The 25,651-nt window shown below is 42.2% G+C and overlaps 1 protein-coding gene across 5 annotated transcripts in view; it reads right to left on the reverse strand.

Annotated features, from left to right (window-relative positions):
- NCKAP1 (NCK associated protein 1) overlaps window positions 1-25,651 on the reverse strand; it is a 94,591-nt gene that overhangs the window by 13,176 nt on the left and 55,764 nt on the right. For all 5 annotated transcript variants that reach the window (XM_053270185.1, XM_053270175.1, XM_053270167.1 and 2 more), the window contains 9 exons: window positions 21,464-21,609; window positions 20,489-20,621; window positions 17,385-17,504; window positions 16,876-17,015; window positions 16,221-16,352; window positions 8,913-9,131; window positions 7,825-7,955; window positions 6,726-6,823; window positions 729-822 (listed from right to left, as the gene is read on the reverse strand). In XM_053270185.1, coding sequence (XP_053126160.1) covers window positions 729-822; window positions 6,726-6,823; window positions 7,825-7,955; window positions 8,913-9,131; window positions 16,221-16,352; window positions 16,876-17,015; window positions 17,385-17,504; window positions 20,489-20,621; window positions 21,464-21,609 — 1,213 coding nt within the window. The remainder of the gene's footprint in view (window positions 1-728; window positions 823-6,725; window positions 6,824-7,824; window positions 7,956-8,912; window positions 9,132-16,220; window positions 16,353-16,875; window positions 17,016-17,384; window positions 17,505-20,488; window positions 20,622-21,463; window positions 21,610-25,651) is intronic.

Raw genomic sequence — 25,651 nt, forward strand, 5'->3', positions numbered from 1 at the left:
CATCCCCCTACAGCTTCCCATGATGCAGTCCATGAAGTTGCCAAGGAGTCCTCGATCCTTGGCTAGGGCTGCTAGGAAAGCTACTCAGGGGCTGCTCCGGAAGTGCCAGTTGTATGGACTCTATGTCCCGCATCAAGTCACTTTGTACGTGAACCTAGAAACAGCCATTTAAAGTGAACTGTGACATAGCTCAACTAAATCAGCGTATTTTCTAGCTTTCCCATTAGAAAAGTATCACTGAGTAACAGGTGCACTCTATGATCATTATTATGACTTTGCAATGCTTGTGAAGCAAGCAAAGACATTTTGGGAACCAAAATTCTACAGATAAGAAGTAGGTACTAGGTGTCAAAGAAGAAAGGTTTGTTCCTGTGGAAATCAACCTGAATGCTTCAACAGCAAGTCAAGATAACCTATACCACCAACCCATTCCAATCTTTTTGCTGAGTGAACATTAACAATGGTAGGGAAATGTGGTAACTTTGAGAACCTTGTAAGTTACCACATTCTTTGGCAGGACACATATTACTGATTATCTAGTGTCTGTGCACCAATACCCTATGTTTGGGGGATATAGTGATTAAAAATAGAAGTTCATACAAGAGACAGATAACACCCTTTTGGGAGCAGAGGTAAATTAAAAATTAAATAAATCCCAGTGTTCTACAATGTATGCAAAGCCTCATTCAGGGACAACAGTTAAATACAAATAGTACCTGGCTACTTACATGACAATCTTTTGAAGAGAGCTGCCATCTGATCTGGTTTATCAAAACTGGTCCTCATTTGTGTTAGCACTTCAACATTCTCTACCACAAGTTTCTAAGACGAAGCAAGATCTCAGGTCAGGACTAGATCTGAGTATAGTAATAAGCGCATGCTTTAGGACATTTCAATGTGGCAAGCAGGAAACAGAGCTCATGAAATCCAGATGTTCACATAAACGTGTATCACCAGAACAACTGTGTGGTAATACAAGGTACGGACCTAGTGTACACCAAGCAGAAAGTTCCCGGTGCAATAATGAAGGCCCTCTCTGTTCCACAAAGTGCTTATTGCTCAAGAAGTCCCATGAAGCCGGAACAGGGCTACTTTAGAATAAGTCGACCGAGTTCTGCAGCTTGAAAGTTCTTTGCACAATTTGCAGCTAACACACTACATGCCATTACTGATTACTCTTTGTTCTATTTGACTAGTGCCCTTCCAGATTTCACATTAAAGTCTGTATTTCACCCCAAAAATTACAGTCTTCCTGCAATTGATCTACTCAGCAATCACGTGCTACATCTCCTACTAATCACTGTCTCAACTCCCCCTGCCCTACTCCTACTCCTCCATTACTGAAGCCCCATTCTTGGGAAATTTGTAGCTATTCATCATAGATTTGGGATAATTAACTGGTAGCCCAGGAGGTCAATATAGTTTCTTAATGACTTTCTATCTTGTCCATACCAAAGCCCTCAATCTCCAAACAAGTCCTCCCACCCTTATTGTGCAGCTCAGCTCTTCAAGATTCTTTCACCCTTTCCTCAACTGCTCACTCCCATTTAATTTGTCTTATACACCATAGCGGAGGTGTACAAAACGGAAGGTCTTTTGTCTGTATATTAGCTTGTATGGGGAGCAAGCCAGTGGGTAAATGCTGCCTGGCCACTCTGCCAAGTTCAAAATACTACAGGTTGCTTACCTGTACCTTTGGTTATTCTAGTGGTCCTCTGTCCTTTTACACCAATGGGCTACACACCTGTGCAGAGACCTTGTTGGAACCTAAGAAGCTCAATTCTCCTGCTTTAGGTGGGAGCCCCGCCCCCAGTTGCTATATGCAGCTGCGCCACTCCACATCCCCTCAGTCACGGAGACCACCTTCAGTAGACCCAGCGGGGAGGACGGGAGGGCGTGTAAAAGGACAGTTGACCAATCGAAGAACCAAAGTTACAGGTAAGCAACCTGTAGTTCTTCGACGTGGTCTCTGTCTTTTACAGCAATGGGTGCATAACAAGCTAGCACCCCAGGTGGAGGGAACAAACAGAAACAAGGATGCACTCTGCAAGAAGTATTTATTTCAAGAATGAAGCACATCAATTGAAAATAGACTGCAGGACAGTCCTGCCAAACCTAGCATCGTTCCATGCCCTGGTATCAATCGCATAATGACAAATGAAGGAATGGGGCAAAGCTCAAGTAGTTGCTTGACAGAGAGTGTCCAAAGGAACCGCACGATCAAAGGCAACAGAGGTCACCATGGACCGAACTGAGTGCACCTTAACGGTTGCAGGCAATTGTTTATGTGCCAAGGTGTAGAAAAGTTCAATAGTAGAAACAATCTATCTAGACAGGGACTGAGCAGAAACTTGGAAGCCTTTGCGAGGCCCATCATACAGAACAAATAGAAAAGGAGATTTTCTCCACTCTGCTGACCTCTAAACATATGACAATGCCCTCCGAACATCCAAACGATGTAACCTGAGTTCTGCATTAGACAAAGGGTTTTGAAAAAAATACAGGCAAGGTGAGTGGTAGGCAATGATGAAAGGTAGAAACTACTTTTGGAAGGAATTAAACATCTGGTCGGAGCACAACCTTATCCTTATGAAACTGCAGGTATGGCAGATCAACCCTCAGGTCCCACCATTCACTCACCCTCCTAGCGGAGGTGATCGCCACTAAGAAGGCAACCTTCCACGTCAGGAGACGAGGACCAATCGAAGCCAAAGGCTCAAAGGGCAGTAGCAGCAAGCCAGCCAGTACCAGACAAATCCCAAGCCGGTGACATAAAAGGGTCATCCAGTAAAACATGCGACAAACCCTTTAGAAAGCTCTTTATCAGTGGGTTCTTGAACCAGGAAACCCAAGAGGCGGGTGAATGCGCCACAATGGCCGCCAAATCTTTCAAAGACAACAGATAGTTACAAACATTTTGAACAGATGGGTTAAGAACATCAAACCCATTTTGAGTAGCAAATGTACAGCAATGAGCCCATTTATGTCCATACGGCTTCCTCGTTGAGGGCTTTCTAGTCACAAGCAAAATGTCTCTGAGTCTCACCAGGAAGTCAGTAGGATCTTTCAGGCAGTCAGGTGCAGAGATGGGATGTCCGGACGGAACACCCAACTCTTTCTCTGTGACAGCAGGTAAGGCAGAATAGGAAGGCACACAAAAATCAGTGCCAGCCATCTCAGAACCGCAAACCAAGGCCTCCTGGGCCACCAAGGGGCTACTAGGATGGCCCTGGAGTGATCCTCCCTCAGTTTGCGAAGAACCTTTGGTATGAGGGGAAAAGGCATAAACAGGTAGAGGAAGGGGTCTTTCCAGGACAAGACGAAAGCACTGCCTAGAAAGCCCTCCCCTTCTCCTCCCTTGGGACAATAGAGAGCACAGTGAGCATTGTCCCAAGATGCAAAGATATCGAGAACCGGAGCACCCCACATTGCGAATATGTCCCAGAGTAAACCCCAATCCAACATCCACTTGTGGGAAATTGTTTTCAGTCTGCTCAACGTGTCTGCCTGGACATTCATATTGTAACTGATGTGCTGATCCCTCTCTGTCAGTGTCCAATGGCCGCTCAGGGGGCCACCTTTTCCCACAAAAAATGGTTATACCTGGCATTATAGGCCTGGTAATTGGCAACCCGCAAATGCAGAGCTGACGCCGAGCAGAGTCTCCTCCCAAAGGAATCCAACTTCCTCCCCTCCTTATCACCCGGAGCAGAGTGACTGCCACCTTTAGACTTTTGCAGAGATGCCTCCATGATAATGGAATTAGGCACAGGATGATTCTTCAAGAAGGTCGTATGCTCCTACATTTGCACCCTACAGAAACTTTCCAAACACCTGTTGGGTTGCGAAAGAGTTGCTGGCTTCTTCCAATGCCCACGCATGACTCCCAATAAGGTAGTGTTCAGTGGTAGAGAGGCCGGTAACTTTGGCTCAGCATCAATGATACCAAATAAAGAGTCCAATTCCCCTTTTTGTTGCGTATCAAGGCTCACACCAAGGGCAGAAGCCATGTGGGCCTCACAGGCCTTGTATTGCTTAAGATCTTCCGACCGAGACACAGGTTTAGAGTCTGATCGATTATCCAAAGGGGATGACCCCAGGGGGACTACGTCCGAGTCCAGACTTTCCATCTCAGGAGGTGCAACTGGAACCGGGGCCAAATCCAGAGGGATAGCTGGAAGTTCCAGATGGTTATCCAATGGGTTCGGTACTGACCCATCTGCCTCCGCAGTTGGTACTGAGGAAGGTTGCGGCACTGGAGGCCGAAATGGAACCGCCGAAGGCAACCCGCACCCACTAGCACAGTCACGATGGTCTTGTCAAGGAGAGCGAGACCTCTCTTCCGAATGCGAAGGGGTCTTACGCCAATTGCAATTAGTCCTGGCGTCTCCATAAGCCAACTCTCTTGGTACCGAGATCCGTGCCAGGGCTTCCCATAGTCAGAACAATCCGATCGATAATCAGAGTGATACTGTCTATAAACGACGGCTTCCCGGCACCAATCTCCATAGGAGGAGGGTTCATTATCTACATATGTGGAACCCCACACAGAGTCATGGTATTGATCTGTGTATGATGGTCCACGTCGATCCCAATCTCTCCCATATCGAAGAGCGCTCGTCTGAGTTCCGACGTGCTCTCCAATCGCCATGGGGGCTGTTCCATGGGGCGCATGGGAGACGAACAATGTCTAGGCAGCCACGTTGAATTTGCAGCGGGTTTGTCTGGCGAATAGGGTTCATAGTCAGACGTAGCATAGTTTCATTCGTTGGCTGCTACTGGGAGTTCCTGTTCCATAAAAATACAGTCAGGCGTCTGGCTCGGAGACACTGAAGCACCAGAGAACTAGTATGAAGGTGAGGGTCAGTAGAACTTGGTATTGGAGAAACCGGTACCATGGCCGGACAACCTTCTGACACCTGGTCAACAACTGCTAAGCCATGCCTGGAAGATGCCAATTTTGGTTTCTTAACCAGCAGAGCCTCCGAAGAAGAGACTGGCGGGGGCTTCTTCTTCTTGGGAATAGGTGGAAGGTGTTGTCTTGTCAGTAGATGCGGAACAAGCACCGGCTTCTTTTTCTTCTTCAACAGTACCGAAGGGACCGAAGAGGGGTCTGGTACCAAAGGTAAAGTGCGCTTATTTATTTATTTATTTGATTTCTATACTGCCCTTCCAAAAATGGCTCAGGGCGGTTTACACAGAGAAATAACAAACAAATAAGATGGATCCCTGTCCCCAAAGGGCTCAAAATCTAAAAAGAAACATAAGACAGACACCAGCAACAGTCACTGGAGGTACTGTGCTGAGGGTGGATAGGGCCAGTTACTCTCCCCCTGCTAAATAAAGAGAATCACCACGTTAAAAGGTGCCTCTTTGCCAAGTTAGCAGGAGTAATGACTTGCTTAGACAAGTCATCCATCGGCACCGAAGGGGCTGAAACCACGGATAGGTCCAAGGCAGGCGCTGATGGCACTGGTACCAAGGACAGGAGTTCTGGCGCTAGAGGAACAGAGCCTGAACACTCTGACTGCATCCAAGAAGTCATTTTAAATGACTGCTTCAATGACAACGCCTCAGAAGAACGGAGGGCCAAGTCCCACAGGGCAGCGCACAAGCAAGAAGCCCTATTCTTTCAAGCCTGCTTTGTAAACCTCTGGCAATGAATGTGGGTCTCGACAATGTGGGATTCCCCCAGGTAGAGAAGACACTCGGTATGAGTATCAGGGGAAGGGATCTTAGAGCCACAAGAAGCACATTTCTTCAAGTTCTTTGTGCCTGGCATAGAAAATTTTCGTCAAGCCGGCCACAAAGCTCCGTCCCAGCCGGGATCGGAGCCAACGATGATGGGGGTGGGGTGGGGGGCATAAAAATAAAAACTTCAAGAAAAAGTAGCTACTGCATTTAAAAGAAAAACAACAAGATGTGAAACAAGGAAAACAGGAGAAAAACCAACAGGATTCAAGAAACAGTCCTACTCGTTTCCAAGCTGAAGATTCCACGACGTCTGCTGAAGCGCAGATGACGAAGACTATGGGGATGTGGAGTGGTGTAGCCGCATATAGCGGCTGGGGGCGAGGTTCCCCAGCAGGAGAATTGAGCTTGTTAGGTTCCAACGAGGTCTCTGTGCAGGTGCATAGCCCATTGGTGTAAAAGACAGAGACCACGTTGAAGAACTGTCAGTTACCAGTCAGAGCTAGACACACTTTGTGAGTTTCTTGTTACACCCCCCCCCCCGAGTTTTTTAAAAAGCAGAATCTAACACAGGCTTGCTCAAAATCCCAGAACTCTTTTCAAATGGAAAAACTTAATTCTAAAGCAATGCCCTGGCCAACATTTATATTACACTTACAAGTTCAATCGAAACCCATTACTATAGTATCTGAACTTGCTTAATAAAGCTGTATTCTGAACATATCTGAGGTTATAAAAAGTCTTGCTGCTTATGTATTTAGATATGAGAGATGTACAAAGTAGCAGGTAAACAGGATCAAAAGATCTAACCAGTTCCCTGCACCTGAGGGCATTTAGACATGTTGTTTGGGATAGGTCATGAGAGTTTATTATTTGAAGAAAAGCAGCCAAAAATTGCAAGGAGTAAGTGCAAACCCTTGGGCTAACCTAAAGTAGTTCTTTGGATCCTGGCCAGAATTCTAGTATTCATCCTATAAAGAAAATTCTGTTTTTCATTAGAAAAAGAACAACCACAAAGGAACAATAAAAGTTACCTTGAGTTCAGCAACCTGTGAGGAAATGTGCCACATAAGACTTTCACTCAGGAACTTCATTCCATATGGACCAAGGAGTTCTGACAAGGCCCTCATTTCTGACAAGGAAAATGAATTGAAGTTATTTTGACACAAATGATTTATAGTGTCATAATTTAAATAAGGACATTCTAATTGTTTATTCCATTCCACATATTTAAAGTTTTCAACATTGCCTTGCCCAAGGCTCAGAATGGACAGAGGTTTAAAATTCATATAATAAGGAATATCTATAGGCATACATATAGATATATACATATAGATATATATACATATAAGGCCTAACCTACTTCACAGGGTTGTTGTGAAAGAGAAACTCAAGTATGTAGTACACCGCTCTGGGCTCCTTGGAGGAAGAGCGGGATAGAAATGTAATAATAATAATAGTAGTAGTAGTAGTAGTAGTAGTAGTAGTAGTAGCAGTAGCAGTAGTAATTAATATACATGCAATTGTGTCTGCTCAACAGACATGCTGGAGACAACATGCTCCAGATTTGTTCGAGGGAGTTCCGCAACAATAGCAGGAGCCTCCGACTCTGTCAGAACTCTGACTAAGATCCTTGCTGTCAGTCCAGATTTTCCTGTATGTCTGCTGGACCCCCTGCCCTGCCCTTTCCTCCTTATTTGTAACAGGGTAGAGGCATGGAACAGGCTGCATAGCTTCCACTTCACTTCAGAGGCAGCGCACAACTAGAGGCCTAATTTTTAAAGTACTCCCCCACCACACACACACACACACTCTTTAGCTGAGCATCTAGAAGCAGTTGGGCCATTCAGGCACCTGGAAGGACAGCTTTTCTTCTAGTGGCTTCCAAAATCAAGTCTCAAAAGAAAGGCCTTACAAGACTTTCAAAAGAAGTCCATAGTATGGTCCCAAAAGTGGAGTTATTACATAAAAGCTATAGTCTGATATAGAAAGTATATAGAAAGTCACACAGGACTTTCCAAGGATTTTCTTATTTTGTACAGAAAAGAGTCTTAATTACTTAACAACAAAAAGAATCTCAACAGAAGCACAAACCTATATAAGCGAGTTGTTCAGATTATGGAAAAAACTTACCTGAGATGTCAGAATATTCCTCTGCATTAAATGTCAGCTCATTTTCAGTAGGTAAGTTCACAAATGCCTTCATTGCTGGGAAATAGGCTATATGGCCATTACTGACTTGCCGTAACAAGGTTTCAAGATACCTTAACAAAATCAAAATCATTTTCGTAATATAGTCTCTCTCACCATTATTCTCCTTATTAATTTCGCCACTTCCTACTTTTAATGAACATAATCACACAAGGTTGTATTCCAACCAGTACTTCCATTAATGGAAGAAGTAAGTATTAATTAGGAGTATAAATTAATTGTGTTGATATCTAGATCTTAAGTGACTTGAGGCAGGGACAAGTCCTCTCATTCTTTGTGAAAGACCCTGTACATAGACTGTATAATATAGCGTGCATAATCTTTTTATTAGTAGTGGTTGCATTTTGCACAGAGTAAACACGAACGGTTCCACACCACTATAAGAGTTGCCCATGGTCTTGTGGTACAACTCTATTCTGCCACTACTGAATGTCACATGATCACAGTTGTGCAACACTACATCCATTATTTCCAATGGACACATAGTATTGTGCAATTGTGATTATGCATATTTTAAGTTGTAGTGGAACAGGATTGTTCCACAACACTGTAAGGAGTGTTTAGACACTCACAGCGGCACAGGCAGTGCTGAACTGCCCGTGTTAAATGGGTAACTTGTGAGCTAATAACTACATTAACATTAATAAGAACTGCATTGTCACTGACTTGTTCTTAAAAAGCAAAGAGATATCCTCACATTTGTTACATTGTTAACTATTATCTCATAATAGTTCCCCTAAATAACTACTCATTTCAATTAAGCATATGTATAATTTGCTTTTTCACATGAAGTATGGAAATTAAAACTTAATGAAATCCAACATAGAGGCAGTCTACAATTCATTTACCCTAACTCTATTTCAAGTTGTATTTGTGGGGGCAGAATACACAGTTTACACAACCTAATGCGACCTGTTCCTCTTCACTTTAGAAATCTCTTTCAGATTTTTTTCACAGAAAAGCTTGTATTTCTATGAATAGAAAGAGAGATACCAAGTTAAAATCCTTACCAATTTGTGTACAGACTGGTAATGGTAGGCTCCCCGTGACTATCTAAATGCTGAGTTTGCTGAAGAAGAACATTATTGAACACTCTTGTGATGTCAATCTGTACATAATTTTCTATTGACTGGAGCACTGTCATGTAGGCTCTTACACTTGTTAACAATTCCGAAGGTTTTGCAATCTCTTGTGTTGCTTGATTATACATAGTCATGCCAACAATTGACCTTTGAAAAGAAAGAAAGTCATTAAACTTCAGATAAGTTAAGCTATAGTTCTTTCCCCCGACTAATAAACTGATGCAGAATTATGTGAACAGAAAGTCAGGCACCAATCTATACTTGGACTTAGGCAGCATTAGTGTGACTGAGCATTTGGGCCAACTTTGTAATAGATACCACCACATTAGCTTGTTTTCCCATTGCTCCCAGTACAGACAGGTGTCTGGAAAGCGAGCCAGAAAAACAGGATGCTCCCTGTAACTGATGATCTGGTAGTGATCTGTTGTATTCATAATGAATGGGCCGGCACATGCTCCGTGCTCCTGTTATTTTTGACAGTTGGGGCGTCCTTTACTCGGTTTCTTGCAGACCGCCATCTGATGACGATCTTTAGTGACCTTGTAAGGTAAGTATGTTTGCTCTATGCTACTGTAGCGGGGAGCTTAGGGTGGGTCTTAGGAATACAACAGATCACTACCAAATCTTGAGTTACAGGTGAGCAACCTGTTTATTTGGATTGTGATCCGTTGCATTCATAATGAATGGGTGATTAGCCAGATTCCACATCAGTGGTGGGCTATAAACACAGCTAGTAGCTCCAAATAGTTTATATACCTACAGCTCTGGTGCTGTGTCCACTGACCCTGTACCTGATGCTTGGAGCAATGCACCGCCCACCCCCTCAAGGAAGCATCTGTTGTCACCCATTATGTGGGGATCAAGGGTTTGCATGGTACGCCTGTCTGCAAATTTGACTGCACTGTCCACCACTGCAAAGGGTTCAATACATTTTGAGGGAACATAAACATCTTTTGCTGACTGTCCGCATTGGGGTGGAATTTTTTAAGATACCACATCTGCAGTGTTCGCATCTGTAGGCGTGTATAACACACTGTTGCACTGCATGATGCCATCAAACCCATTAGCCATTGAACAGCTTCCACCGGCTATAGCAGATTCAAGGTGAACTAGGTTTTTTATTTGCCAATATCTATCCATTGGTAAGAATGCTCTTTTAACTGCATATTCACTACTGCACCAATGTAACATATGCGTTTTTGTGGTTCCAGATTCAATTTCTTCCAGTTGACATTGATGCCTAGGTCCTGTAGAAACCACAGCACAAACTGGATCTGCAAATATAAGTTTTCTTTGTCATCGGTGACCATTAGCCAATCATCTAAAAATTGGAAAATCATGATGCCCTCCATTCGTAAGTATGCCACCACTACCTCCATCATCTTCGTGAACACACGTGGTGCAGTTGACAATCCAGATGGAAGGACAGGATATTGCGATGGTTCTCCCATATTGAAAGTAATGGGAATAAAATCCAGACATCCTTTCCATCCACCGCACTGGAACAATTGCTTGCTTTTGTCCTAACACCTGTATGTCATCCAGCAACACAGGAGTTGCTCTTGTATACTTCATCCCGGTAGATGGAGGTAAAGTTTTGAACTCTATTGTGTAACCAGTTTCTATAATCCTTAGTACCGATTGGTCTGATGTTATGTGGTACCATGCTTGAGCATGACTTGCCAACTTGATGGAACTGTTGGCAACCACAAAGCTGTTGTTATGAGCCTGGGGCGGTGTTACTGGTGCTTTTAGATTTAATTGTGGTGGATGGATCTGAAAATCCAAGTGTCTGCTTATTCTGGTCCCTATTAGGTTTAGTAGCTTGCCCCTTATTCTTTTGTCCAAATCCCTCGTTCCTTTGATATGGACGGTACTGCCTTCTGAAATCCTTTTGTTCCTGATGTTTAAAAGGTAGAACACTGCTGTTGATGGCTGTAAGGCTGATAACGGGCTGACATAGAAGTAGAGGCTGAAGATGCCATGAATGTCTTTGCCGTGTATTTTGACTTTTTCCAAGACTCCATTGTAGAGTCACTACACTCAGAGAAAAGTCCTTTCCCATCATATGGTAAATGTTCCACACAATCATGCATGACCTGGAGTAAGTTAGTGGATCGCAACCATGCATAGTGATGTAGTGTTACAGCCGTCATCATGGCTCTTGATTCTGTCTCTGCTAAGTGCTTGAATGTGCTGGGCAGCTGCCTAGTTACAGCTATAGCTGTAGTCCTTTGTAAAACATCAATCTTTCTACCTTCTTTTTCAGCCCAAGTTGAATGAAGAAGATCTCCCTTTGCTAACATTGCACAATCAACTACTAGTAGGTTTGGTACAGGATGATGTACCAGGTATGTATTATCCTCTTCCTGGGTTCTATATAATCCCTCTAATCTTTTTGTTGTAGGTGTGGATGTCTGTAACACTTTTCATGCACTGGGCCACCTTAGTGATAACTGACAGCATGGGAAGTACCACTGGATGCGAAGTCCTTGCCTTAGCCATCATATTGTAGACCGGATCTTTTAGATCTGCCTCTGGTTGTTTCAATTCTATAAGTTCCGCTACAGGTGAAAGCCAAGTCTTTGGAGGCACTCTGCTGGTGGGTCAGCAGGAAAATCACCACCGTCTAAATCTGTTCCTCTGGATTCCAAAGTATATCCATCTCCATCATCATCCACTGGAGGTGCTACAGGAGATTTCTTCTTCTTTACCCTTTTCCTTGGTTGAGAAGGCAATTGTGAATCCATTGGTTCTTTTGGAGGATTACATGGCTCCTGTGGATGAGGGGCAGAAGGTTGCACTGGTTGCGAAGGTTGTGCGGAGACATTGTCTGTCAAGCTATTGATGTTGTAGTAGTATGCACTGTTGATGGTACACAGACTGGCACAGATGCAGTATATACCCGTAGTTGTGTTTCATGCTGTATGTTGCTCCTGTTGGGTTTTCCACAATTGGTAATCTGCATAATCAGCTGGATAAAGCACTGTAGGGCTGTGTCTAAACCACAAATGTAAGTTATCTGTCTCCGTTGGGTGACTTCAGATGGATTCAGATGGTGTCAAACCCTGGGTGGTCACATATTGTAGTGGGGATTTCCATGACAATGGAACATAACTTACTGTTTTCACTGGTCTTGAGAATAATGAAATAGGTCTCGAAACCCCAGAATGATCCTCAGAATGTCTTAATGGAGACATTAGCCGTGTCTGTTTCAATGCAGTAGAAGGTATCCGTATCAGAGACATCAATGGCATTTTTGGTACCTAGAGGGGCTCCTCCTTGGTATTATGATCAACATCGAGACCACCACTCAGAAACCCTTGAAATGTGAACACAAATTTCACATTTCCTGATGCTGTGTTATTAGAGGAATCCAACATTGCCAACAAGGTAGTAGCTGTTTTGGGGTCTAAGGAGACATCATCGTTCTGTTCTCCAATCCCTTCACCAAAACCAACATAATCTCCCCTGTCATAGCTTCGCTGTGGTGTAGCTGAGGATGGGGATTGCAACTGAGCTGGAAATAGCCATACAATCCTCCTTCCTTCTGCTTCTGTGACGCTGGTTGATGTTGCATGTATGGTCTCCGATGCCGACCTTGGCGGCATCTTTGGTACCAAACTCCCTTTGTCCGATGTCATAGCTGGTGGCGAAAATACTTGTCCCAACTCCAACGCTGAATTCAGCGACGCTGGCAAGTTGTTCAACATGAAAAGACAGGGATTCCAACTGTAAAATAATAGGAGATGGCATACTCCTTTTGGAATGTGTCTTGCTACGGTGTTTCTTAGGCAGAGAAGTTTCCTCTCCATCATCAGAGGAGTGCCTTCATTTCTTATGCCTCTGGTGCTTCTTTGACACCATTTCTGGCCATTTAAATTCTGGCTCTTTGGTGGCTTTAGACTGCACATCAGCAGAATCCACCAGTTGCGTTACCATAGAACAAGACGGCGAGCTTGAGGTCGACCCCGATATTGGTGGAGGTTGAAGTGCCTCATCGTACAACGCCACTCGGAGTCGAAGTGCTCAGGTTTTGTGTGTCTGCTTGGAGAATGAGCAACAAATTTTACACACCATCAGGTTAGGTTGTTCTCCCAAGCATACATCGTGATAGTCTGTTGACAGCAATTTAGCTCGACATTCAATGCAGTGCTTAAAAGTTGTCTTATTTGAAGTTTTAAACACCATATCAAGAAAGTGGCATGCCACGTGGCAAGACCAGTGGCACACCTTTAAAAATTTCCTTTCACCAAGTTTAAGTCCAAACAGCAAAGAATAGTCTTGCGGTAGTCCAAAGTCCAAGCAATAATCAACAGGAAATCTCACTGTTCATAAAATAAAAGTGATTTGTATGGAGGAGCTTGAGAACGAGGTGTTGATGCTTTGGCAGTCAAATAGAAACTGAGTAAATGATGCCCCAACCTGCCGAAAAAAACAGAAGCATGGAGCACGTGCCGGGAAGATTGGGTGTTGCGATTAGCTAGACAATCTATCTGCAAGGTTCGTGAGCAGGAGCAGAACCCCATTCATTATTAATGCAACGGATCACGATCCAGATACAGGAAGGGATCTTGGGACTAAACAGTTGCCCTAGAACAGCAACAACATGTGGACATAGGATATGCTTAGCTTTTACTTAGGGAACAGGCAACCAGATTAACGCTGTCTCAGACTATCAAATGGAAGTTAATCAGCAAGTGGAGTCGCTGGCTGTGGCACTATCAACTTGATGACTTCCTTTATAGACCCCTAGAAGACACATTTGCACTTAAAACAGCCAGAAGGGCCCTACAAAACAAAACAAAACTGGTGATCTCACTCCCAAGGGGAAATAAAGTCCATTAAAGATGTTCAATATCATAGTTTCTTAGAAACTACAAACCGCTCTTCCCTTGTGTGATGCACCTATTGCCTTGCTAGAATTACTTTTAGATTTTGAGCCCTTTGGGGACAGGGATCCATCTTATTTATTATTTCGCTGTGTAAACCGCCCTGAGCCATTTTTGGAAGGGTGGTATAGAAATCGAATGAATGAATGAATGAATGAATAATAGCGGCCACAGAAATCACCATCACCAATTACAAAAAGCAACATTACTGATAACAGCCTATATTCTGCAACGGTATCTATAACAACAACAGCAACAACATTGATAATAAAATTCAGCCATCCTAGGTCCTTGGGAAGGACTCGATGTCTGGATAAAACAAACCAGTCAATAACACCTGTCTGACTGTGTAAACAACAACAACAACATAGAAAATGCACTATCTAAAAGGGAACCAAAAATAAAACAAATATTTTAAAAATCCAAGTGTATGAATCTATTACTATCCTAGTTGTCCTTATTACAGCAGATCACGATTGAACAACTCAAACTGATACTATAATTGCCACAAACTGGGCAGCAGACTTTGTGTCTTCCATCTTTCATTTACTGACTTTGCATGCACAAACTGTGAAGTATGCACACAGTATTCCTCTTTGCAAAATGGGATTGATTCCCTCATTATTTTTCAGAAGCTCAGAGATTTAACAGGTAGAAGCAGTGTAAGGAAGAAAGCGGGGGGTGGGTGGGTAGGTGGAAACACCTTAACTCAGGATTAATTATTTGATTATATTGGATGAGAATACAATTTTTAAAATGAATACTTTTATTAAATTCTCGCTGGAAAATGTTTACTAGTTCTTTTCACAAGCTTGCCTCTGACACAAGTATGCTTTTACAGACTTGTATCAGAAACTGTTGCAGAGCAAAAATAAAAGAGTGGCACCGCAGCAACCAACTCACCCACAGTGTGAAATATTCAAGATATAAATAGTAAAAACATGTTTACACAGCTTACAAAACTAACCATATTTTTAATGGCAGAATGGTCTGTTTTTTTGGGACTCATCCCTGCTCTCTGGCTTACAATTGCCTTTTTAAGACGGGGATTGCACAGAGCATTTCCCCCAAGCCTGATGCTACCTCCAGGATGCTGGAGCTGCTTGCAGCACAATTTCTTCTTCCTGAGCCACTTGGATAACAACGGAAGCCTCCAGGCCAAGGGGAGGAGTCCACAGCTCCTTCCTGCTTGGTCTGGGGCTTCCAAGGTTATAGGAGAAGCATGAGAACTACACTGCAGGGGTTCCCATGCTGGAAAGGTAATGTGGAAAGTTCTTCTCTGTTGTGGGCTTGCTAACAACAAAACACACACAGAGGTTGTGGAAGTTGGCACTCCATATCATCAATGATCTATATCTAAAAAAGCTAGATCTTGGTAGCTACAACGAGAAATCATTAAAAGGTACTGAACAGGACATATTTCCCTTCCTAGTATAATTAAGTATATGGGATGTTAGAGGAAGACCCCATTTCTGGAACGACATTGCACCTGCAACTCTGAGCAAGTAGAAACAACTGAGCACATCCAGGAGAGCTGGTCTTGTGGAATCAAGCATGATTTATACCCTAAGCTAAGCAGGGTCTGCCCTGGTTGCCTGGGGTTACATTCCCCCCTCACATCACCCTCATTGGGGGAATAATTATAAAAACACTCAAATACATTTACTAGAAGCATGCTCTTTTGTCTCAAAAGCCTTCCATACTCTCTAGCACATGTTTGAATCCAGTCCCTTTAAAAAGTAGTGAATAGCACAGAAGCACAGAAGTGAAGGTCTACCCTGAACCATCTGACAGATATGAGCTGGTAAGATTAAAAAAGCTTGTCTCTTTGTCTTGTGAAGTTTGAAGGAGCTGTGCGGGGTCAGCACAAAGGTTCAATTGATTGTAATTGCTTTGTGATTTGGTAAATCCACTTACAAATTTGCCTGCAGTGGAAGAAGCTATACAAGGGGAGACAGAGTGAAACCAACACATAGCGCCAGGATTGCAGTCACTTGCCATGAGCACATGACCATTATGCCAATTACCTTTTTCATACATGTGTAATGGTTTCCAGGAAATACAGTATCTGAAGATACCAAAAACATTTCATTTTTTAAAAATCAACTACTGTAGCTTTCAACTTGGCCAAAACCTAGATGGACATATTCTTGAGTGATAGGAATGAACTGATTCAACACAATTGTTTTATGGGTCAAGTTTCTGCTATGGATATTCTAACTATTTGAACATTTCTTCAATATACATTCCTTTACAGTACATGAATATTAATGAACATAGCAGTTTAAAAATAAAATCAGTGTGTGCCTTGCAAGTAAAGAGCTATATTTGCAGTCAGTCTTACTTGGTAAAGCGGATTTCTAGGTGAGACGTCAAGTATTCTCTCGGGGTAAAGGTGTGTTCCCAAACAATCATATTTGGAACGTAATTGATTGAGAAGCAGAGCTCAGAAAGTGCTGTGTGCAGTTTGTCCAGACTTTAAAAACAAAAACAAATCACATACATTATATAATGCAGTGACATAACCTTTACAGCTGCATCTTGCCACATTCAAAAAAGATTAAAGATTAATTAGTGTATTAGTATAAACTATTTCAAATACAGTCATCTAGTACTTATGCTTAAACTAAAAACTATGATATAAGGACTTATAAGTCTCTGGATGGGACGGTTTATAAATGTAATAAATAATAATTTGCAAGACCCAGTCCTTTTATCTCATTAGCTTTCACCATGAGATGTATCTCATATGCTGAATGGAAGGAGGATGGGCTCACTGTGCAGAACAGAAATGTATTGCATGTTTTCCCCATATGGAGACCAATGTATAGGCATATTTTTTCCATTTGGCACTTAGCTAATCAAAAAAATGATGAAACTTGTTAACATACAATTACTATTAAGTGAAATTCAACTGAGTTAAATTAAGTGAAACTCAAAAAATATAAAGGACAAGGTAAGATATGCACAGATAAGGATTAATGATAAAAACAACTCACTTGGTGACCACTAGCCTGTTTTTCCTCATGCTTTCTACTCCTGGTTTTTCCCTTTCTGGCTCTCCTTTCTTACCCGTCTGTTTTTTTGACTTTTTGTTGACTGCTTGACTGATTGTTTTGGCACAATGCTTTGGCAGCAACTTAAAAATAAAAAATAAGAACAACCAGCAGTTAGTTACAAGATAGAATTACTCTTCACAAACCAACCACCATTTCATAGATTATACTGGTGCTGTAATCCTTTTGAAACTTTACAGGTACTGTAGGCATTTTGAAAATATAGAAGATTTTGTTTCCAATATTTCATATACTTGCAGACTATTCAATTAGCACTACTGACCAGCTGGAAATTGAAGTCTAAAAGCAGTCTGAGTACAGTTAATAGTCAGTGTAGTTAAGCTGAACAACAGGCAACACCTTATGAAAAGCTAATTTGCAAGCAGAACCTTAAGGGGAAATGTATCAAGTAATTATATTTGTATTTATAAGGAGTTAAGTAAAGTTCTTACCTGATCGCTTAAAGTACACTGTTCTGTGCAAATATCTGTTATAAGATTCCGAGCCTGCTTAGCCATTTCATCCAAGAACATGTTGCACAGGGAGAGGCTACGGTCTCCAATGTGATGTCTCTATCAAGATATAGACACAAACACTGTTTTCAAGATATATACACAAACAATCATGATCACGGTGCTTAAAAACATTAAGAGATCATTAATGGCTTATACCAGGGTTTCCCAACATTCTTTTGGTAAGTGTACCCCTTTTGCCACAAATCTTTAGCTCAGGTACCCCATAGAGTTTACCAGTCACTGGCATACATACAGACTAAGTTACTTATGAATACTCCCATTGAAATTAATTGAACTTCTCTCTCCACACACACACGCACGCACAGAGTGCTGTCAAGTCAGCGTTGACTCCTGGCAACCACAGAGCCATGTGGTTTTCTTGGTAGAACACAGGAGTGGTTTACCATTGTCTTTCTCCCATGCGATATGAGATGATAGCAAGCATGACTTGTCCCCTTAGCTAAGCAGGGTGCATCCTGTTTGCATATGAAGAGGAGACTAGAAGTGTGAGCACTGTAAGATATTCCCCTCAGGGGTTGGGGCTGCTCTGGGAAGAGCAGAAGGTTTCAAGTTCCCTCCTTGGCATCTCTAAGATAGGGCTGAGACGATAGGGCTGAGATGAGATTCCTGCCTGCAACCTTGGAGAAGCTGCTACCAGTCTGTGAAGACAATACCGAGTTAGATAGACCTTCCTATATCACTGCTGCCCGAAATAGGTGACTACAAATATGTATTTACTAGGCACAGTCTGGGAAGCACACCGGCGGGGATTCAAACTAACAGCCTCTTGCTCTCTAGGTAAGCTGCTTCCCCGCTGCACCATCGCAGCCATAATATAGATATAAACACACACACACACACACTCACTTAAGTGTTACAGTTAGGGAGACAGGCTACTGCAGTCACTGTCTCACCTCCACACCAAGTTACTTATAAATAGTATTATGCACTGAGTACCCCCTGGGAACCTTTCAAGTACCCTATGGGTATAGTATCCCATTGGGAACCCCTAGCTTATACCATTGAAACATACCTGCACTGAATCCATTTAAGCCGAGAGAGCATAGAACAGTCTATCCATCAAGTCTAATTATCATTCAGAACTGAACAAATCTTGTTCTTTGAAGCTTCAAAAAGCAATTTTTAAACAAAAAATTGGTTGAGCTAAACCCTCAGCAAGTGAGTGTCTCCTTCAGCCCCTGAAGAAAAGCCATCAGTCCATAGAATAATATGGCATATTGTTTCATTAATTACAGCTGTTACATGCAGTATTTTCAACATGCCCAGTTAAGCAAAGAATTCTCAATAGGACTCTCCATGAAATAAGCACTAGGGATGTGCACAAAACCAGCAGGGCCCGGTTCGAAGGCAGGTGTGTGTGGAGAATAACTTTAAGGGTGGGGGAGGGTGCACTCCCCCCACAATTCCCCCACCAGCACTCACTTAAAAACTGGTACGGCTACTTCTGGTCTGAGGAGAGGACGGTGTGGCAGGGAGGTACGCTACTGCTCCACCAGACCAGTTTTTAAGTGAGTGCATGGGGGGGGGGATGCAGCTAGGGGGAGTAAGTGCACCCTCCCCCACCCTTAAAGTTATCCCCTCCCTGCCTTTGAACCTTTCGAACTGCCCAGTGTTCAAACCTGTTCAGTGGCCTGGAAAAGAGCCTCCGAACAGGTTCGTGCACATCCCTAATAAGTGCTAAGAAAAATATTTTAGCAGCTGTTAATTTCAATTTGTTATGCTTCTCTGCTCCATGCCCCCAAAGTTTTTTTCCTTTTTGTGCTTATTGATATAAAGAGATAATTACAGACTAAGGCTTGTATACAAAAAACTATAAGCACAAGAATTGCAATTTCCCTGTCACCTCCTTCGCACAGCAGTCACCCACACCATGAGAAAAACCTCTTCCAAGCTCTACTCATGGCGCATCCTGCCAATTATCATCCATTTTTCCTCCCCCTAACCCACAGGAGAGGCTTTTCAGGGGGATGCAGGGAGTCACTGTCACTGTGGAGAAGGCAAGAAAGTTGCCTTTGTCAAGCTTCCCTGTGCTTGTATAGTTTCTTCACATACAAACTCCAAGTATATGTGCAGTGAGGCATACTTCCAAAACCCAGGCCTATTGTGTTGCAAAACAAATTAAAATAACCAATTCTGGGCTTGAGATGAATCTTTAGACAGAATATACTTTTAAATAGTCAGTGCCCTAGTATTTCCTTTTATTGGATAATATATTATCCATTCGGATTGTAAACAGAATACTGCTGTGAAATATTGAACGTTTTGTACATCTGATTTTTGTTCAACTTAGTTAAAGCATTATGCCCAAGTAAGCATGACAAGCTGAACAGAAACACAATCTACAGTAACTGTATAGCTCAGTGGAAAAAATGAATAATGATCAGTTTGTACAAACTGCAGAATTCACACCTTCTTTGTTCAATTTTTATACCGCCTTTCATAAGGCATCCCAAGATAGTTTACAAAAGTTAAAATAAAACTCAATTAAAATCACATTTAAAACCTTAATATCAGTTAAACAGTAAAAACCATCACACACACACACACACACACACACACACACCCCACCACAAAAAAGACAAACAGAAGCAAGAGAGCTGTATGGGAGCTATGCATTGCTTATTGTGTCACTATATGTCCAGTGAGTAGTTTGACCCCATTGCATAAGTAAGCTATTATTAAAAGGAGAAGTGCACAGATTGGTGTAATTGGAACTAATAAGCTGTCTTAAAGACTCTGCAATTCAGTGACCATGCAATAGCAATTAATATTTCATAATTCAGTCATAATACAACATATATATATTTAATAATTAGGGTTCTCTCTCTTGCTTTGTGTCTCCTCAGATGGAAGAGTCCGTACTGTAAACAGAGATAATCAACCTGCATGTAACATATTTGAAATTTTGCTATAACTGACATTACTAGCCATTTTCACTGTGCCATTCGCTTTATACATTAAAATGATCACTCAATTTCCATTTTTAACTGTGCAACCCTTACTTTAATATAGAATATTACCTCTTCTGGGCACAGCTCATGGGTACAGCTCATAAAGTGAGTGCAAAGTAGTGGGAATGCAATTGAATATCTGGACTGAGAGGGAAGTTCCAAACATTGCTGAAACATCTTCTCGAATGCCCGGCTATAAAAACTGTTAAAAAAAACACAGGTTAAGTTAAATAACTACAAACAAAACACTATATACATTAACAGATTGTGTCTAAATTTAAAATGCCAGTGATTAAATCTTTTATTTCACATAATAGTTGAAAATGAGCACTTATACCAGACATCAAATAACAAAAGACTTGTGCATGCAACACCCTGAGCTGGCAGTAGAGAAGAAGACAACATTATTAAATCCTCCAACCACATACACTGTAGCCTGGGGGTGGGGGTCAGTCATTAGCACATATCACTTAGCTGGTAGCTCAAATAGTAGGGCTCCTGTTTCTCCGAAAGGATTATAGAAACTTCATCTAGTTTCAATTTATTGTTAAATTTATATACCACCTTCCATAATAAATAATCCCAAGTCAGTTCACAGCTTATTTTAAAACAGTACACATCTATTAAACAATTAAAAAACAATCGAGATATTAAATATGAATATTAAAAAAATACTCAATAGAACAATGGCCTGAAAGACTTATGGGAGGGTTGAGATAACTCCATTACATCCACTGGCACACTGCAGGGCACAAGATTTACCATTACCGTAACAGTAACTGCATAGCATTTTACAGATGCATATTTTATAATTTGCACCTTATCACAGTAATCTTGATGATGGAACATTAAATTTTATTTTCACAGAGGAAGATTTGAAGCTGAAGGCTGGTCCAAATCTATCTGTCTCCAATGAACAGGATCCCAAGTTAGTGCCCCATGAGTGGAAGCAGTAGTATATTAGGATCCAATTCATTACCTTTTTTGCTTTAAGCACTCAAGATCCAAATTCACAAAGCTTTAGAACCAAGTTAAATGACATACCAAAATATAGAAAGGTCAGATGTTTCCACCAACATCTCCACCAAGGAATCTACCATTTTTGTGTGGAAAATGATTGTGTTCATCATCTTTCCAAGTTCTCTGTGGTCTGCAAGACTAAGCGAAGCCTTGGACACACTGGTGTAGGCCTGTGAGTATATAGAGGTTAAAAAGTGATTGCTCACAATATTAAGATTCCATGTACAAGTCTGTGAAAATATTGTGTGAAAAACTGCTTCTATTTACATTTTAACAGTTTACTAGAAGTGATTGAAAAAAGATGGTGCAAAATACATTTCCACTACCTTTTCTTTCAAAATTGCTTGTCACAAGTCTGTAGTTCCATAATCATAAATTTTAGGCTTACACAGTCTTCCTTAACTACTTTTAGGATTTCTCTAAGATATGATGCAATTATAATAATGTATAGATTAATGAGAGGTCACTTGAGAATTTAACAAAGCAAGGCTTACTTATATTTGTGTAGCATTGGAATAACTGTAGTATAAATAACTATATTATTTATAGTTAAGTGTCCAATTCATATTCATGAAAAACAGTTACATTCTTTGCTGAAGAAGATTTCTTGTTTAAATATTTTCACAGCAGCACCCTATAGGGATCAAAGTATTATCAGGACATAGTAAGACTGCTATTTTGCTACTGTTGCAGATGTTACATGAAGCAGCAGCAGTTCAAAAACAGCAGTTAGTTTTCTAGCCAAAGATTTCCTGGGTCCAAACGCAAAAGAAAAAGAGCTTTAAGAATATTCTGTCTTATTTTAGGAAGGGAGGTGGGCTAAAGCTAGCATTACATAAAAGGGATAGTGTGTTTTTCCAACCCTGTCTGCCTTTACAACAACTTTGAACAACTGAGAAAAACCAGGCCTTTTACATTATCTCAAAAACAACTTCCAAGAAAAATGACTGGCTTAGTGTCTGACAATGTGACCTTTCTACAAAGGCTCTCTTTGAGTATGTGTAATAAAACGATGAAGAACAGGGCATAACCTCCTCAACTCTGATTTGGCAGTACAGCTTTGTTATTACAGACTTCCATTCTACCCTAATCACTCTTTTTCGCACTTCCTGAAAGTGTTTGATATCCTGTGCTCCTGTTTTAAACAATGGCCATATTTGAATGAGTAGTGAAACGACTAGTGAAACTTTCTGCAAAGAAGTTTGTGATTCAAATGAAGTTTGTTAAGAACGTTGGGACCTCTCTGAAATGTGCTAGAAATATATATTGTGCATCATTCCACTTCAAAGGCAGAAACAGCAATTGTTCTATGCTGCTATATTTATTGACAATTTCTGCTCTTAGTGAACATCACATATTCATTCATCTTGTTTATTTCAGTTGGGCATCATGTATATCATGTGCAATAATAATAGAAGCACTAGTCTACTTCAGAACTTATCTGTACTTTTCTGTCAAAAAAGGTTATAATTTCTCCTCAGTCTTGGCTTGTTTTTTTAATTGTCTTTTATTGTAACTGTTTCTTTAATCTGAGTCTAGGTTTTTAAAAAATTGCCTTTCAAGAGATCAGTACTACTATTTATATCATTAAGCACCAAGTAAAATAAGCAGCTGTATGACAAATTGATTTCAAACCACCATTTGGATCTAATTCTAAGGAAAGAAGTTTAAACCTTTTTAAAAAAACAAGACCAGTGTACTATCAGCATAAAGTCAGTTTTGGCTGACTGGGCAATTCTTTACTTAGATCAGACTCAATTCTTTTAAGACAAAACATGACAATGTTTTCCAGAGGGGAAGAGATAGAGGGCACACCTCAGCAAGCTCTAACATAATCTAGATGACCTTATGTTTGAATGGAGTAGCATTTTTCCACAGTCCGAGGAGCTCATCCTCCATATAATGGGATTACAGACTGAGCATGCTCTAGACAGGACCAATTCCGGCCCCAATTCCGGTCCTGTCTTTGCTCCACAAACAGGTCGGGTCTTTGGCTCTGCCTAAATTGGCCTTATTGTGCTTAGCTAGCTACCTGTTTTTGGCTAGCTACCCATTTTTCTACCTTATTGTTTTCTACTATTTAGTATTGTGCGAGGTAGCGGGAGAAGTCATATTTCTTTTCTTGGTTCTTATCCAAATTTATATTTCTTTTTTCTAATTCGGCTTGGACTTTTTTAACCCCCTTTTGCTTTTGTTTTCCACTGTTTTCATGGAGCGCGCTCAGGTGGGCGCCCACTCAAAGGCTCCCTTTCTGAGGGAACCATTTCTCATCAGAGGTCTTTGCAGCCCTTCCGCATGTCGGCTCCTTCTGAGGAGGGCAGCACCCAGGCTTCTCTCCCAGCGCCACCAACAATGCTCTTCCGTTCTCTCGGCCTCCTCCAGCTACTCTGCTCAGGAGCAGAAGAAGGCAAAAAAGAAAACCAAACATCTAAAGCCAACGCCCGCATAAAAAACCGAATAAACCGGCGCTAGCAAACTCTGTTGGGCGCCTGCTTCGGCTGTGTGCCTGAGCGAACAACTTTTACTTCAAGCAGTGTACAAGGAACGCCCACCCTGCCGTCTGCCGGAGCGGGGTACTGCTGATGCGCTGCTGAACCACGGCCCCGCCCCTTGTTGCCGATCCCGCTTCTCCCTTTGTCAGAGGGGGTGATCGTGCTGCTTGCTGCTGAGAACGTGCCTCCTCCTCCCCTGATTCCGGTCAGGGAGACGGAGTCAATGGATTTGGAGTCTGCGGCCATGCCACCACCTAGGACTCCGCGCTTGCCTCCACTCCGCGTGCTGGCGATGCTGACGCATTGATGATGCTGAGCATTTCCCGTCGCCACGGGAAACCAGGATCCAGATCATCGTCGCTGTCAACATTGACATCAAAAACAACTGGTGAGGTCGAAGAGTGCACCCGTTGCATCAGGGACACCAATAAAGGAGACTGTAAAGGAGTCTTGGCAAGAGACAAGGACTTGTCAGGGGTTGAGAATTGACACTGAGGTCGGTATCAATGCAGGCATTGACATCGATGCCAAAAGGAGAACATGGTGTCGAGAGGTTGGTGTTGAGGCTGACATAGATGTTGGTTGGATGCTGGAAGGAGGCAGGGTCGAATGAGAGACAGTCGTAGGATCCCCGCATCAAGACTTATCAGTCTTATCCTAATGGTTCTTGGGAAGAGGCTCACCTCTTGGTGTCTTGTTCACGTTGTTGAGACTTATGGAGCTTATGGTGTGTGAAGTCCGAAGGTGGTTTCAGCACCTTAGGAACATAGGAAGCTGCCATATACTGAGCCAGACCATTGGTTTATCTAACTCAGTATTGTCTTCACAGACTGGCAGCGGCTTCTCCAAAGTTGCAGGCAGGAATCTCTCTCAGTCCTATCTTGGAGATGCCAGGGAGGCCTTAAATGGGGCAACAGATACCCGATGTCTTGGCCCCTTGAGTTGAGGATTTACACTGCTCCTGCACATTCCTCGGCTCCGATGCTGTGCTCAACGTCGAAGGAACAGGCATGTCAGCGGGCAAACAGGGCACTGGAGTGCCAGGACGAAATGCCTCATCATGTAATGCGGCCCAAAGCTGTAGCACCCTATTTTTGTGCATTTGGTGAGAGAAAGTGAGGCATATTTTGAAGGTTGATGTGTTGTGCTTCTCTCCAAGGCAAAGGAGACAGGGTCATGGTCGTCCGCTGAAGGGAGCTTAGCATTACAGTGGAGACAATGTTTAAATGGCTTTTTCTTATCCATGAGGAAAAGGGAGGGGGAAAGACAAATGCTCAAGTCAGGAGTCCGTTCTGAGTCAGTGCTGTTGAAGTCTCTCCATCAGACCAAGTCGTAGCCAAAAGAATCCATCCGTTTGTCTGGTTTTTTTCCTTTTCCTTTTTCAAACCATTTGCTAAAGATTAGTAAAGTCTGGTCTGAATAAGAGGTGTATAACAAAGAAATGTTTCTTTCTTTTCCAGAGGAAAAAGTTCCATCCAAGGAGCTCACCGTCCAAGGTGCTGACAAAATGGGGGTCAGAAAAGAACCAAGGAGAAAATGCTAGCTTGCCCAAACTAAGGAAGTGCACCATGTGCAGGGGATGAGGCTTAGCACTTTGAGGAGCTAAGGCAATTATGCCCAAATGGTCCTGCGCAGGCGAAGAATCCCACTCTTATGAGTGCAATGCATCACGATCTAGATCCATTGTTCCTACTGCAATACTTTAGCTGTTTAAGTTAGT

The sequence above is a fragment of the Hemicordylus capensis genome, chromosome 1, assembly GCF_027244095.1.
Source record: "Hemicordylus capensis ecotype Gifberg chromosome 1, rHemCap1.1.pri, whole genome shotgun sequence".
Lineage (NCBI taxonomy): Eukaryota > Metazoa > Chordata > Lepidosauria > Squamata > Cordylidae > Hemicordylus > Hemicordylus capensis.